The 14,971-nt window shown below is 39.8% G+C and overlaps 1 protein-coding gene across 1 annotated transcript in view; it reads right to left on the reverse strand.

Annotated features, from left to right (window-relative positions):
• LOC124644065 (putative U5 small nuclear ribonucleoprotein 200 kDa helicase) overlaps positions 1-14,971 on the reverse strand; it is a 44,091-nt gene that overhangs the window by 27,162 nt on the left and 1,958 nt on the right. Inside the window, exons 6-21 of the mRNA XM_047183268.1 lie at positions 14,160-14,276; positions 13,458-13,590; positions 12,520-12,650; positions 10,783-10,975; positions 10,089-10,222; positions 9,068-9,265; positions 8,426-8,570; positions 7,543-7,679; positions 6,547-6,653; positions 5,991-6,108; positions 4,887-4,984; positions 4,363-4,525; positions 2,637-2,814; positions 1,982-2,143; positions 952-1,087; positions 37-268 (exon numbers count right to left, since the gene is read on the reverse strand). Coding sequence (XP_047039224.1) covers positions 37-268; positions 952-1,087; positions 1,982-2,143; positions 2,637-2,814; positions 4,363-4,525; positions 4,887-4,984; positions 5,991-6,108; positions 6,547-6,653; positions 7,543-7,679; positions 8,426-8,570; positions 9,068-9,265; positions 10,089-10,222; positions 10,783-10,975; positions 12,520-12,650; positions 13,458-13,590; positions 14,160-14,276 — 2,382 coding nt within the window. The remainder of the gene's footprint in view (positions 1-36; positions 269-951; positions 1,088-1,981; positions 2,144-2,636; positions 2,815-4,362; positions 4,526-4,886; positions 4,985-5,990; positions 6,109-6,546; positions 6,654-7,542; positions 7,680-8,425; positions 8,571-9,067; positions 9,266-10,088; positions 10,223-10,782; positions 10,976-12,519; positions 12,651-13,457; positions 13,591-14,159; positions 14,277-14,971) is intronic.

Here is a 14,971-nt window from a genome sequence, read left to right on the forward strand (position 1 = left end):
CTATTTAACCACAAAATTAACATCTATTTAACTCACCCTCTCCATAAGTTTACACAGCTCCAATTTCTCCTCCTCCCTAACAGCAATATGCTTAAATTCAGCCGACAACGAGAAAACCCTGAACAATTCGATTTCGCCTAGAGTCGGCTTCAGCAGTTGAGCGTAACACTGCATCGTTTCGTATGTACAGTAGAAATGAGAAGCGATTCGGCCCAGTTCGGTCGGCTGAAAGTGGCCCGATTTCCTCTCGTATCTTATTAGGCCGGCCCTGGGGAGAAAATAAAAATATTAATAAATGGTGAAAGTTTTTTATTTCATATAGACCTATTATAGGTGCTTAAGAAACGTCGAGCTAGTTGCACGGTTCCAAAAAGTGGGTCTTATGGAGAGGAACTGGCAAGAAACATCGTAGACACTCTTTTCAAAAAAGATGTGTTTAAATTATTTTTAACTTTTTAAAATTTAAATGCCAAGTTTTTGACATCAAAATCGCATGTATTCATCAAAAAGTACCGAGCTTTTTCCCATCTATGTTGGGGTCAGCTTCCAGTCTAACTGGATGCAGCTAAGAAATACATCCTGGTAACGGATGGATAGCAAAGTCTTAGTAATCCCGTTTTACCATGGAGAACAAAATGACTAGCTGAGATGTCATAACGCAAAATCTCCTAAGAAAGTAACGAGCCAAAATGCGGCTATTAGGGGGACGAGGATCGTTGTTAGCTCCGCCCTCATACGCCGTTTTTGGAACACGCCCATTTTTTTGTACAACCAAAAATCCAAGAAACCCAAAAGCCTCGTTAGTTCACTCGTAACTGATCGTTTTAGTCACGCCAACCATACATGTTTGACCTACAAGAAGGCGTCTTACCTACCTAGCCTTGTGGCATCTCTGCTCATATTTCCTTCCTCTTAGGAACCTTGAAAATTCTGATGATGAAGTATACTTACTTGTCAAGTAGACTGGCAGCAGTGTGCACGAGATCAGCTCTATGCAGTTCCAACAGCGAGTCTTCTTGGAACTTTTCCTGAGATATGCCGTATAGGGCCGGCTGACGAAGCATCCGAATATATAGGTAGGTGTAGCCTAAAGAACATTTTTATTGGTTAAGAAAGTTATAAGTTATGAAACTAAAAAATGTTTTGACTACCAAATACTATACTCCTTTTAAAATACTTGGCTAACATTTAGACCCAAATTCACCGACAACTTAAACATCAGTTTTCTCAAAACTATAAATTGATTTATTTATTTATTTCATTAGCATATTACCATTAATTCTTATATATAAGCTTGACTTAAATTTGTATTTTAACCCCGTAAATAAGTTTGTACACTATTTATATTTCAAACTTCCTCGTTGGTCTAGTTGTCGCAAGCGCGGCTGCTGAGCACGAGGTCTCGGGTTCGATTCCCGAGTCGGGCCGAAATCGCTTTGTGGGTTTTAGAAGACTTTCACAAAGCAGCCCGAAGCCTGGAAGTTGGTGATTGGTACACCCGTGCATCGGAGAGCACGTAAATGTCGGTCGTGCTTGTGATCTCTCTCCGGTGGTGTCGGATCGTCGTCGCATCGCGCCATGAAAGTGAAGGAATAGTGAGTGCACCGCAGTCCAAGCAAATGTGCGTGCACTATAATATGTCCTGCGCGGCTGGCTGATCTCCTTACATGAGAACAGCCGCCGTAGCCGATAATCGGCTAGGAGGACATCATATTTCAAATGTAAATAACAACTAAACAATAAAATCTCTGTTTTATTCTAACTCTCCCATAAGAGATTTCTTAAGAAAATAAGCAGTGCCTTTGTACGTGATTATTCTTCTGTTTTTTCTAGTCTCATCAACTGTGTAGGTAAATGTTACAGGCTACACGGAGAAGGATTGAGCATTAATCACCACGCTTGCTCAATGCGGGTTGCTGATTTCAGACTATATATTCCAGGGGTCCTCAAGGTGTAGATTAATAAATAAAATAAATCTTACCGAGCCAAGTGACAGCATCCCTGACGCTCTGCACAGATCCCAAAACGATCTCAGCGTTCAACATATCGGGCAGTTTGCTGACCAACTGAGATTCTATCGGTAACTGCTGGTTTAATAGCGACAAGTAGTATTGCAGCTCCGAGTGGTTGGTTATTAGGATTCCTGTGGGAGAAAATATACTATTGTAATATGCATATTTTTTTTATTTGTAAGATCATGGTGGTGGGTAAAGAACCGACCTCTCAAGTATGAGTGTGTATCGTTATATATGTTTTATCTATAAAAGTCGTGGTGGCCTAGTGTGTAAAGAACCAACTTCTCAAGTATGAGTGTGTTCGATTCCAACGCAACTTTTCTAAGTTTGTATGTACTTTCTAAGTGTATCTTGGACACCAATGACTGTGTTTCGGATGGCACGACGTTATATTAGTGGGTTGCGGTTATCCCGGGCTATCGGGCTGCTGGAGTAACTGGGTTGAGGGGATCAGATTGGCAGTCGCTCCTTGTGACACACTTTATAACACTGGGAAAAGGTTTGACATATCATGAGATATGTGTGGAAGAAATAATGCAACTCAATTTTGAAGACGACATCTTCAACCAATCGAGCTGAAATTTTGTATATAGTTTAGTTTTTGCTAAATGTTCTGTATACCCTCTCCCTTAGTGTCGTACTGCGGGCGGCCGGCGCGGCCGAGCATCTGCAGCACGTCCAGCGCGCCCAGCTCCGCCCAGCGCCCGCGCTCCGCAGAGTACACCTGCGTGCCCTTCACTATCACTGTGTGGGCCGGCAGGTTCACGCCCCAAGCTAGGGTCGCTGTTGATACCAGGACCTGCACAAAAAAAAAATTGTAAAAAAAACTGTAAAGTCGGTTTATGGACGGTAGTTTGACGTGACAGTAGTATATGAGCCCGTATTGAGCACGTAAATGTCGGTCCTGCGCCTGATCTCTCTCCGGTGGTGTCGGATTGCCGTCCCATCGGGTTATAAGAGTGAAGGAATAGTGAGTGCACCTGTGTCCAAGCAAATGCTTGTGTACTATAATATATCCTGCGCAGTTGGCTAATCGATAATAGGCTAGGAGTACATCATCATATGAGCCGACCACTCGAGCCGATCATGCCTCTCTCTCGTTCGTGCCACGCTTTCGCTTGCGGAACGGGACATCGAACGTAACGGAACAATGAAGTCAACTTTATCGTGCATGCAGCAAGTCATCGTCATCATCTCAGGCATAGGACGTCCACTGCTGAGCATAGGCCTCCCCCTTAGATCTCCACAGATGCCTGTTGGAGGCGACCTGCATCCAGCGTCGACGACGACCTTTATAAAGTCGTCTGTCCACCTTGTTGGTGGACATCCATCACTGATTTAATGTAAAGGAAAATATCTCGAGGAAACCAAGAATAGTCAGTCTGAAATCATCATCATAAGCCGTCGCTAACACAGAAAAGAAAGCTTGGAATCATCGACATTAATGCAGGTGATTGAAGCTCAATCCACATACACGAAGCACAGCCGTGGAACGATGAAAAGGCTGACGATGTTAATAAAGGACATCCAAAGCCGATTTCGACCACGACGTCTGTTCACATAAAAGGAGATCAGCCAGCTGCGCAGGACATGCTATATGCACAAGTATTTCCATGGACTGCGGTGCACTCACTATTCCTTCACTCTCATAGCGCGATGAGACGACAATCCGAGACCGGAGATCAAAGAGAAATCACAAGCAGGACCACGGAGGAAGAGAAGATGAACGGAGACGCCATAATGCAGATAGGTTAGGCACCTTCTTCAATTTACAATGCGTTGGTACCGTTGTACCTTTGGACCTAGGTACCTTCGTACCTTGGTACCTTTGGACCTATGTAGCTTTGCATCTTGGTACTTTGACACTTTTGTTCCGTAGCACTTTTGTACCTTCATACCTTTGTGGTAGATCGCGAACCCGAACGGCAACTACCTTGTACCTGGTAGCTTGGTAGCTTTGTACTATGGTGGAATGGACACTGGTACTTTTGTATGTTGATACTTTTGCCCCTATGGCACTTTTGTATGTTGATACTTATGTTCCACGGTACCTTTTGGCGTTGGTACTTTTGACATGTGGTACTTTCGTTAGGTGGTACTTTTGTCCCTTGGTACATTTGTCTCATGGTACTTTTTCCCCTTATTACTTTTGTAACATGGTATTATTGTCCATTGGTACTTTTGTCCAGCGGTACTTTTGTCTTAAAGTACCTTTTCCCTTGATTATTTTGGCGTTGGTACTTTTGTCCCATGATACTTTTTTCCTATGGTACCTTTGCATGTTAGTACTTTTATGCCATTTTTTTTTGTTACTAAAAAGAATTTTTAGTTAAAACTGCGTGTTTACCTGTATATGCCTATCTGCGAACAGGTCCTCGACGAGCGTCCTGTCGACGCGGCTCATGCCGGCGTGGTGGATGGCGAACCCGTACGGCAGCAGCTCGCGAAGTTCCGGGTTCTTGACCTGTTCCGCTTCAGTACGGAGTACCTCCATACTGGCTGAGCCTTCCCTGTGGAAATAAATTTGTATTATTACCTTTATATGTACGAGTACTCACGTTAAACTGGAGGGTTCTAGCAGTCATTTGAACATCTATGGCAGTCGTTACGGGTAGTCAGAAGCCAGAGTCTGACACCAGTCTAACCAAGGGGTATCGGTTTACCCGAGTAACTGGATTAAGAAGTTTATAGGCAATGTTCATCATAATCTATGTTATTTTGGTAAGAAAATAGCCATAGTAAATATACCATTTCAAACATTTTAATGTAGTCAAGAGTACAGAAGAAATCCAAATAATTTGAAGACAAATCCAAACTTGTGGAAAAAAAGGAAAAGTAGGAAAAACTATAGCAAAAAAATTACAAACTTACCTTAGAAATTGTCCTAAAGTATCCTTTTCTAAGCACATATCGCGGATCGCTCGCGCAGTCTTACCGGTCTCTTTACGAGAGTGAACGAATACTAGAATCTGAAACAAAAAACATATTTCAGGCCCGAATTACAAGGGGCAGCGGGATTGTTCGCGCGAGTTACCGCGGCGCTGGTACGTACGCGGCCTACGACGGAACACGACGGTGTTTAGTCAGTGACAGTCTGACACTCCCTCACCGCTGCTAACCCACAGCGGGAGGGGTCACTTGATGATTTTTTCCATCGATAAAAAATGCTCGAATTAGTAACCTCCTCCTTTCTTGAGAAGTCGGTTAATGTAAATTAATGGGTGCAACATTTGGATGCTTGTTTTATCATCAGATAATTAAATTGTCACATTTGATTACAACTACTCGTTTTCCCGCGGTTTGACCCGCGTCCTGTGAGAACTGTTGGCCAACGGGATAAAATATAAGCTATGTTTTTCTGGAAGAGTGTATCTTCCCAACATTGAAAGAATTTTTCAAATGCGTCCAGCAACTTTGAAGTCTCTGAGGTACAAACAACCAAAAACATGTTCCCTCTTTAGTGTTCCGTATAGATAGTTAAATAGATAGATAGAAAGTTAAGATATTGCTGCGTTGTTATATAAAAATCCTACTTATATTATAAATGTGAAAGTTTGTGAGAATGTATGGATGTATGTTTGTTATTCAATCACGCAAAAACGGCTGGACCGATTTGATTGAAATTTGGTACGTAGATAGATCATACCCTGGATTAACATATAGGCTACTTTTTAGCAACACACCACGCGGGCGAAGCCGCTGGCGGAAGCTAGTGCATAATAATTTTAAAACGAAAGAGGCACAAAGATACATACATACAAATTTATAAGCATTTAAAATATTTGTATGATCCATGGCTCTTCAAGAAATAACTAACTTCACACTACAATGAAATAGACAGGCAAATATTTATTTAATTTATACTTCTGCACGTTCTGTACAAGGGCGGACTTTGGGTGGTGGAGAAATAGCAGATTTGGTAGGTGCAAAGTTTATATGATATTTAGTTATAGTAAATAATTCTATGTTTCTTACCTGATTCCTGCCAGCATGTTCCATAGTCTTCTCATAGACAATATCGTTCATAACCTGGAACCTTTTGAGCGCTTTCTTCTCTGTCACACCAATGTACTGTTGTTCTAAGGCTACCGGTCTGTGGACAAATGTAGATTTTATTTAAACTGAACATAATTAAAACTTGGGTCAAATAACTGTGCCGGTCTGAAATTGACAACAGTAAGTACTGCTGCATATCCGCGAGGCGTCAAATGGCTTACTTTACGAAATAAACTGTAAACTTACTTGCATTAAAGCAAGCGTCTAGTAAATTAGTAGGGAGCAGGGGAAGGGCATGCACTCCATCTGAGGTACTAAAGTATAATATTAAACAAATGTTTAATATGTATTAAGCTACTATTTAAAATTATGTTTCAATTGATAAAGTAACTGTTATTTCAAGTATTTGTATTGATTTATAGCCGCATTTTATTTTGAAACCAAAAGTCATATCATCTATAGTACAAGTGCCTATTCGAATGGAATACAGCCTCTAAACCGGAGTTCAAAACATGATTAAATAAGATAAACATACCTGAAAGAATTGTCGAAATAAAACAGTCCATGTTCAGGCTTAACCCTCAGGAACGCAGCCACATCTGTGTAATTGGGTAACGTAGCAGATAGACCTACTAGACGAACCTAGAACAAAATATGAAATATAGTCATAAATTATCATCTGCCTAGCTTTTTCCCGACTATGTTAGGGTTAGTCTAACCTGATGCAGCGCTTGTGCTCGATACCTGATAATATAATTAAGAAAAAACAACACACAAAAAAATTTAAACACACAGTATTTTATATTTGTCATACTTCACACTTATAACACTAGAATAGAACATTCATATTATATTTTAAATGTTTTTTATTTTTTTATTTAATATTTGAAAAATCTGATGATGAATGAACGGGAATAATTGCCGAGGAAAAGTTCTGATCCAATTAGTCTTACTGCTTTCAATATTTTTTCTTTTCAAAATAGGCTTGTTGGACGCTGCGTCCATCTCCCGAACCTTTTCCCAATTATGTTGGGGTCGGCTTCTAGTCTGTAAAAAGTGACTTCGCTTTTGTTTTTCAGAGTTTGGAATCCAGTAGCCATAAAGGATTCAATCCCGGATCTCAGAATCCCGGTTATATTTTAGTGCTGGAAATTTTCGGGACAAAAATTAATCTATTCCGGAATTTTCGGGATTGATAGTTTTTTTTTTTAAATAAGTCAACAGAAACAACAATTAATTAATCTCATATTTAGAACCCCGGGACTATCCCGGGATCCCGAGATTAATAAAATTGTAAAAGAAAAAGGTATCGTACCTTTCTTACTACCGCGTTTAAGTGCCGATTGTTGATAATTTTACATATAAAAATGAATTTCTGTTTGCTATTCTGACTAAAACTCGAGAATGGCTGGACCGATTTGGCTTTTTTTGTTTTAAAATGTTTGTAGAGGTTTAAATTATACGAAGTTCGCGGGATCAACTAGTTCTGAATAAAAATTGACTCCATATTCTAGAAGCTGCTGAATCTTACCTCTTCCTGCGTTTGCTCCACAGTCCTGAGGGTTCTGGCGACCAGTGCCTCGAGGACAGGTCCTCTCTCGTCGTGTAGCAGGTGCACTTCATCAATGATGATCAGACGCACCAGGTTCGTGAATGAACGCTCGCCACCTAAGGACAATTATTATTTGATCAGTGTAAGATAACAGTAAGAAATATTATTGACCAAAACCACCTCAATCACGGAAGTCAAACACCCTAATTTTTGCAAATCTGAGTAATATAAATGACTATAAGGGCCTTACTACAAAAACTTTAAACCCTGTTTTACCCTTGTCTAATAAAATTTTGGCTGCAAAATGAACCATATGTCAACGTCATAATTTGACATTTTTTTAGACAAGGCATAAACTGACGTTTAAAAGTTTTTGTGGTAAGACGGTAAGCTTCTGCTAGCAGTTTCACTCGAGTCTTTAACTACTCTGTGTAAACTAGATAAACATTTTACTTCCTTCTTCGTTCATTTGTTTTTTCTTTTATGGAAAATCATCAAATCTTCTCCCGCTGTGGTGTGGGTTAGCAGAGTGAGAGAGTGTCAGACTCTTACTGACTAAACCAATCATGTTCCTTCTAAAGCCCTTTCCTTCGGTTGCAGAACCGTCCATTAAAGTTGAAAGCTTCTTTTTTAAATCTATTACTAACTCTTTCTTTGTCAAAAGTGTTAGCAATAGATTTAATTATAACGGTTCTTTGTGCAATTGACGGTTTATGTACCAGCGCCGTGGTAACTCGCGTTAACAATCCCGCAGCTCATACACTATTTAACAGTTTTTTTTTTTTTAATTAAAATCAGACCCATAGTTCCTACGTACGTCCAAAAAATCCTTATAACATTAGTATTATAACAAAAATCTTACCTTTCCTAGTAATAATATCCCACTTCTCTGGCGTACACACGATGAGCTGTGTGGCTTCAATCTGCTCTCTCGTGAGCTGATGATCTCCCGTCAGCTCCGATACTTTCATGTTGTACGCTGATAGACGCTTGCTGAAGTTGCCCACCTAAGGGAGAAGGTATTGATTATTACTTTGAAGTTAGAAAGAAAAATATGTGGCCACGTAAACAACAATGCTGTCTAAGAAGCAAAAATTTTTTTTTGCGACGTCAATAATCATCAAATGCCCCCTCCCGCTGTGGGTTACGCGCGGTGAGGGAGTGTCAGACTCTTACTGACTAAACACCGTCGTGTTGCGTCGTAGACCGCGTGTGTACCAGCGCCGCGGTAATGAGCGCGAACAATCCCACAGACATGATCTTTGGATATCGACCTTTTAAAAGAAGTAAATAGAAAAAATCTTCACCATCTCTTTTATTAGCAAAGGCGCAACTTTCATCTCGAAGTCGCTGACTTGATCAATACCTTTGTTACACCGAACAATAAGAAGACAAAAACTCACCATCTCCTGCACAAACCAGCGAATAGGAGCGACTTTCATTTGGAAGTCGTTGACTTTAACAATACCATAACTTTTAGAAGTAATAAGAAGAAGATACTAACCATTTCCTGCACAAGCGAGCGCATAGGAGCGACATAAATCATTTTGAAGTCGTTGACGTTAACAGTGCCGTCGTCGTTGACGTGCTTGCCGACTTCCCGCAGTATACAGAGCAGGGCGACGTTGGTCTTACCCGCCCCTGTAGGAGCGCAGACCAGGAGGTTCTCGTCAGATTCTAGCGCTGCTTTTGATATGCGACTCTGTGGAATAAATAAATAAAAACAATATAAATACATGCTTACGTTGTATGTTTCGTCCCAACAATTTTTCAGTTTGAAAGCTAAAACATCTCATTTATTTTTGCACAAACGCACAGGGGATACATAAAGACTTTAACTAACTATAGCTGTTTTCACTCGCATTTTATGAAAACTACTACCTTCTCCAGACCAGTATGAAATATAGTCTACGTTTCCCCCCTGCACAAAGCTACTCTTTCTTTGTCAACAAGATAAAAAGTGACAGCAAAAGATTTAATGAAGCTTTAACTTTAATGAAGCTTTAACTTTAATGAAGCTTTGTGTAACTGACGGTAAGTGTAATTTTCGCAGCCTTTTTAGGGTACAAACAATAAATATTCCCTCCTAATGATATTACTACACACAGAAATGTAGATAACAAAAAAAAGCAACAAGATTTATTAATTTTCACTTAATTTGTTTTATTATATAAAAAAAAAATAATTTATTCATTATTTTTAAGGTAAAAGGAGATTGAAATCCTGCATGGATCTTGTATGGCTAACACATGTATTAACGGAACAAATTCCCATATTTACAGCTCTCATAAGGCATGTCCGTTTATAAAACCAAAGTTAGAACGTCCATTCACGAAACTATTTTGCCAAAAGTTCACTCCATTTGGATTTTGGTTTTATTCGCGTATCGTCAATCGCTACCATTAAGCCTTTTATGGAATTATTTATTTAATCCGTTCAGTAGTTTCAGAGTAATTTTCTTTTTTTCATACGAGAAAAAAAAATCCTCTTCAATATGTAAATATAGAAATATAGACTATTAATACCTGTATCCTATTCAAAGTCTTGAACCCCTCGAAGGCCGGCTGCACGTATTTGGGCAGTTTCTCCACCGGCACCAAGGTCTCTCCCTCATCGAAGGGCTTGGGCTTCAGCGCCGGCACGTGAACTTCCTCGTAACCTGATGATGGAGACCATATTTTGTTGTGGTGAGGAGAAGAAAGTATTATGTCGAATTAGATTAAGTTATCTGTAAAAGCAAAGTAACTTTCTAATGTGATAAAAAAATAAAAATAAAAATTATAGATTATTGAGAAATACATAAGAAACTAGATGATTGGTGTAGAACTCTAGACGGTTTCAGGTAGGATGGTAACGTAGGAGGGTAATATATAAACCTTCTTGAAACTAAGGTGAACTACCTAGGACTATTTGGGACCACAGTGGATTACCGAGCACCGCTGATTACAACTTAGGGAGGCTACTAAGGACAAATTGGGACTACAGAGGACTACTTGAGACCAATGTAGACATGTACAGACTACATTGAACTTCTTATAACTATTTGGGACTACACGGAAATACTGCATCTAAATCAAGATCCCACCTTTACGACACCGAAACCTAGAAGGGCGAAATGCTTAGGACTACAGTGAACTACCTTTCTCCTGAAGGAGCCGGCACCGGACACTATTACCTACAATTAACTACTTGGGACTACAATGGACTACAGTGAACTACCTTTCCTCTGCTTCCTGAAGGATCCTGGCGGCAGCTGGCAGCGCTTGTTCGCCATGAAGTGTGCGCCGGCTGCGAACATCAACTCCTCGAGCTGAAGCACCTTCCTGTTGCCTGTCACCTGGCCCGTGCCTGATGTGGCTTCCGCTTCCGTCTTGTGGCGTTTGCGTGGCGCTTCGGATGATTGTTGGGCTGTCTGGAAGAGAAGTTAGAACTTATATTGATCATCATCATCTAGTTCTGAAAAATAAAATTCCGAGCCTTTTCCCAATTATGTTGGGGTTGGCTTCCAGTCTAACCGGATTCAGCTGAGTACCAGTGTGCCACAAGGACCGACTGCCTATCTGACCTCCTCAACCCAGTTACCCGGGCAACCCAATACCTCTAGACTGGTGTCCGACTTACTGGCCTGTCTGATTACCCGTAACGACTGCCAAGGATGTTCAATGACAGCCGGGATCTACAGTTTAACGCAGTGGTTCCCAAACTTATTTTGTCTACTGCCCACTTTGAGAATAAATATTTTTTAGCGCCCCCATTTTTTAGGGTTCCGTACCCAAAGGGTAAAACGGGGCCCTATTGTTTTCGCTCCTCTGTCCCTCCGTCGTCCGTTCGTTTGTCACCAGGCTGTATCTCATGAACAGTGATAGTTAGAGAATTGAATTTTTCACAAATGATGTATTTCTGTTGCCGCTATAACAAAAAATACTGAAAACTAGAATAAAATAAATATTTTGGGGGGCTCCCATACAACAAACATCATTTTTTTGCTCATTTTTACTCTGGTACGGAACCCTTCGTGCGCGAGTCCGACTCGCACTTGGCCGGTTTTTCACCTATTTAAACCACCTATTTACCACTATAACTTCTTCGAAAGTGTGTCTGTTGCCTTTTTATTTGTTTGTGTCTACTTTAATTACGAAACGGAGCGACCGATTGACATTGACATGATTTTATTTTTTTCTGTATTCAATAAAATAGGACAGATATATGAATTACGCGGAGAGAAATATAGAACCGAGTTTGAGCAATATTTTAATTCATATTAGTTGATGTTCACAAGTTGTTAATGAGAGTCGAGAGCTCATGCAGTCGTTGCCGAAGAGGCCTCCTAGCTAAATAAAATTACAAATAACCCCCCAGGCCTCTACGCAACACCCCCATTTTCTTTCTGGGTCTCTTACCTCCCCCCTTGAGACCTGCAGCGCCCACAAGGGGGCGTTATCGCCCACTTTGGGAAACACTGGTTTAACATGTCATCCGAAACACAGATTTAACTACTGTTAAAGATAAAACAGATTATTCAAGGCACTAGACTAGTAAAAAAAAACTGAAAATTACATTTAACTACTACTGTGAAAGAGAAAACAAAATAATTATTCATGTTCTTATGATTGATCCATTGATTTTATCAAGCATATAATGTATATTTCTACTTTTAGTTCAAAGGAGAAAAAGAGTGTGTTTTCTTTCTTTTCGTTTTGTTTTTTGTACATACAAACTGGAATACTTAACTTAAGTAATTTTAAAGGAGTAACCATGGAGTTTCTTGCCCATTCTTTTCCATAGGAAGCTACTTTTGGAATGGGCAACTAGAATCAAACTTATTTACATTTTTTGACGTTCACAAGTGCTTGTAAAGGCCTAAATGACTTGACTTTGACTTTTCATCTCCACTCTTACTTGTTTTACAGTTTAATGTCACAAGGTTGATAGTTTAAAGTAAAATCCTGTTCTTACCTCATCATCACCCTTCCCTGTCTCCAATTGAGCGAGGATCTTCTGCAAATGTGGCTGCTTTGACATCTCCTCCCTGATGGAGGCTCGCTCGCTCTCCGACTGTGAGGACGCCAACTTCGTGCAGTAGAGTACTGTGGAGAAGGTAAATATTCAATTATTATTTAGTTGTAATATAGACAAACAATAAGTACAAGATAAATATAAGTACGAAAACGCTTTTAATGAGTGGCATGTTGAGATTTTCGTAATTTTGTAAACATTAATTCCAGGCCTGGCCTTTTTCAACTATATTGGGGTCTTGGGGTCAGCTCCCAGTCTAGCTGTGTGCAATTGAGTACCAGTGTGCCACATGGAGCGACTGCCTATCTGACCTCCTCAATCCTGTTACACAGGCAACCCAATACAAATTGGTAAGAATGGCTGTCAGATTCTGGGTTCTGACTACCCTTAATAACTGCCAAAGGCGATCAGAAGACAGCCAGAACCCAACACTTTGACGCGCCTTCCGAAACACGGAAGAACTTGCCATGACAAGATGGTCACCCATCCAGACTGCTAAAAGCGACTGTTACTTAAACCTCCTCACCTTCGTTTTGTAACATTTAATTATTATTATGTAATAATTAAATGTTGCTTAGACACCATTGCCTGTGTCTTAGACACCATTGCCTGTGTTTCGGATGGCACGTTAAACTGTAGGTCCCGGCTGTCATAGAACATCCTTGGCAGTCGTTACGGGTAGTCAGAAGCCAGTAAGTCTGACACCAGTCTAACTAAGGGGTATCGGGTTGCCCGGGCAACTGGGTTGAGGAGGTCAGATAGGCAGTCGCTTCTTGTAAAGCACTGGTACTCAGCTGAATCCGGTTAGACTGGAAGCCGACCCCAACATGATTGGGAAAAGGCTCGGAGGATGATGAATTATTATTATGTAAACTCACCTGTATATCTATATTTATTCAACAGCTTGACAAACTCGAAGCAATCGTAACCCAGTAGCAATACGAGCCTGTTTTCCAGATCTCTGTCATCGGCTGCCTCGGCTAATGCTGTCAGGACTTCAGAAGACTTGGCCTGAAAAGGAGATAATTTATTTTGTGAAAACACAGGTATGTTATTCAGGGTTTGTCGTTCACAATCACATTAAATCCTATCGCATATACTTTATGATATTCTATGGCAAATTGTAAAAAAACATAACGTTTTCATAATTTACAACATCATGTGTAAAGCAGAGATAAAGTTAGGAGTATCAAATGTTTTGACCAGTTGTAATGACTGACTCTTATATGGTGTTCTAATTCTCGCACCTTTTTATTCTTTTTTCCTTGTGCTAATCGACTTACTTGACTAACCAGTATATTAACGTGTTTAATTTAATGTGATTAGGTACGACACACTTTGTATATTAACTATTAAACTGTTTTAACACTATCCGTCTTACCACAAAAACTTTTTAACGTCAGTTTAAGACTTGTCTAAAAAAATGACAAATTATGACGTTGACATACGGTTCATTTTGGAGCCACATTTTTTTTAGACAAGTGTAAAACAGTGGTTAAAGTTTTTGTAGTAAGGCCATATATATCTTTGAATTTTAATTTAAACCTATTCAAGGATAGCTACTTAATCCATTTCGGTACCTGAGACAGCATGGCATCGGGAAAGTGCCGGGAGAGACGACGCTGGAGCCAGTAGGCGTCAATATCCATGGGATGCAAGGTGGCGTCCCGTCGCTTCTGTGATTGCTCTTCTGAAAGCTAGAAGATAATTGTGGTGTTAGATTTGTTTAGAATTTCCTTTTAAATTTACTTAAAAAAAAAACTCCACTTTTTCTTAACAATGATTTTTCAAAATTAACAGTTGGTTTAAGAAAAAATAACGTCAATGTTGTTAGCGAAATAGCTTTTGTAATGGGAAACTGCTTAAACATCAAGTTTAAATTACGACAGCAGCCGTGCCATGACCGTTTGCATGTGAAAAGGACTTAATTCTGTGCATGCATAAATAAACACCATCTTTTGAGTACCTTTAGAGTAGTTTAGAGTTTTAGAGCATATTGAGCCACAAGCTAAATAAATACCGTCTTACCACAAAAACTTTTTAACGTCAGTTTATGCCTTGTCTAAAAAAATGTCAAATTATGACGTTGACATACGGTTCATTTTGGAGCCACATTTTTTTTTAGACAAGTGTAAAACAGTGGTTAAAGTTTTTGTAGTAAGGCCAATAATGTTTATATGGATCTAAACAAAGACACATGTAAAGCAGAAAAAAAACTCGTTTTTGACATGAAATGTATGTTTTTGCAAATGTCTGACATAACATGCTTAAGGCCCTGACTCCTCCAAAGTGGATTAGAGCAGAAAGTTCGTAAAAAATTAATAGAATTTTGTCATTCATATCTCCACTCACTCAGTAGTATTTCTGAGCATGCTATGCTCTTGGTTATTTA

This window comes from Helicoverpa zea, chromosome 29, assembly GCF_022581195.2.
Source record: "Helicoverpa zea isolate HzStark_Cry1AcR chromosome 29, ilHelZeax1.1, whole genome shotgun sequence".
In the NCBI taxonomy this organism is placed as follows: domain Eukaryota; kingdom Metazoa; phylum Arthropoda; class Insecta; order Lepidoptera; family Noctuidae; genus Helicoverpa; species Helicoverpa zea.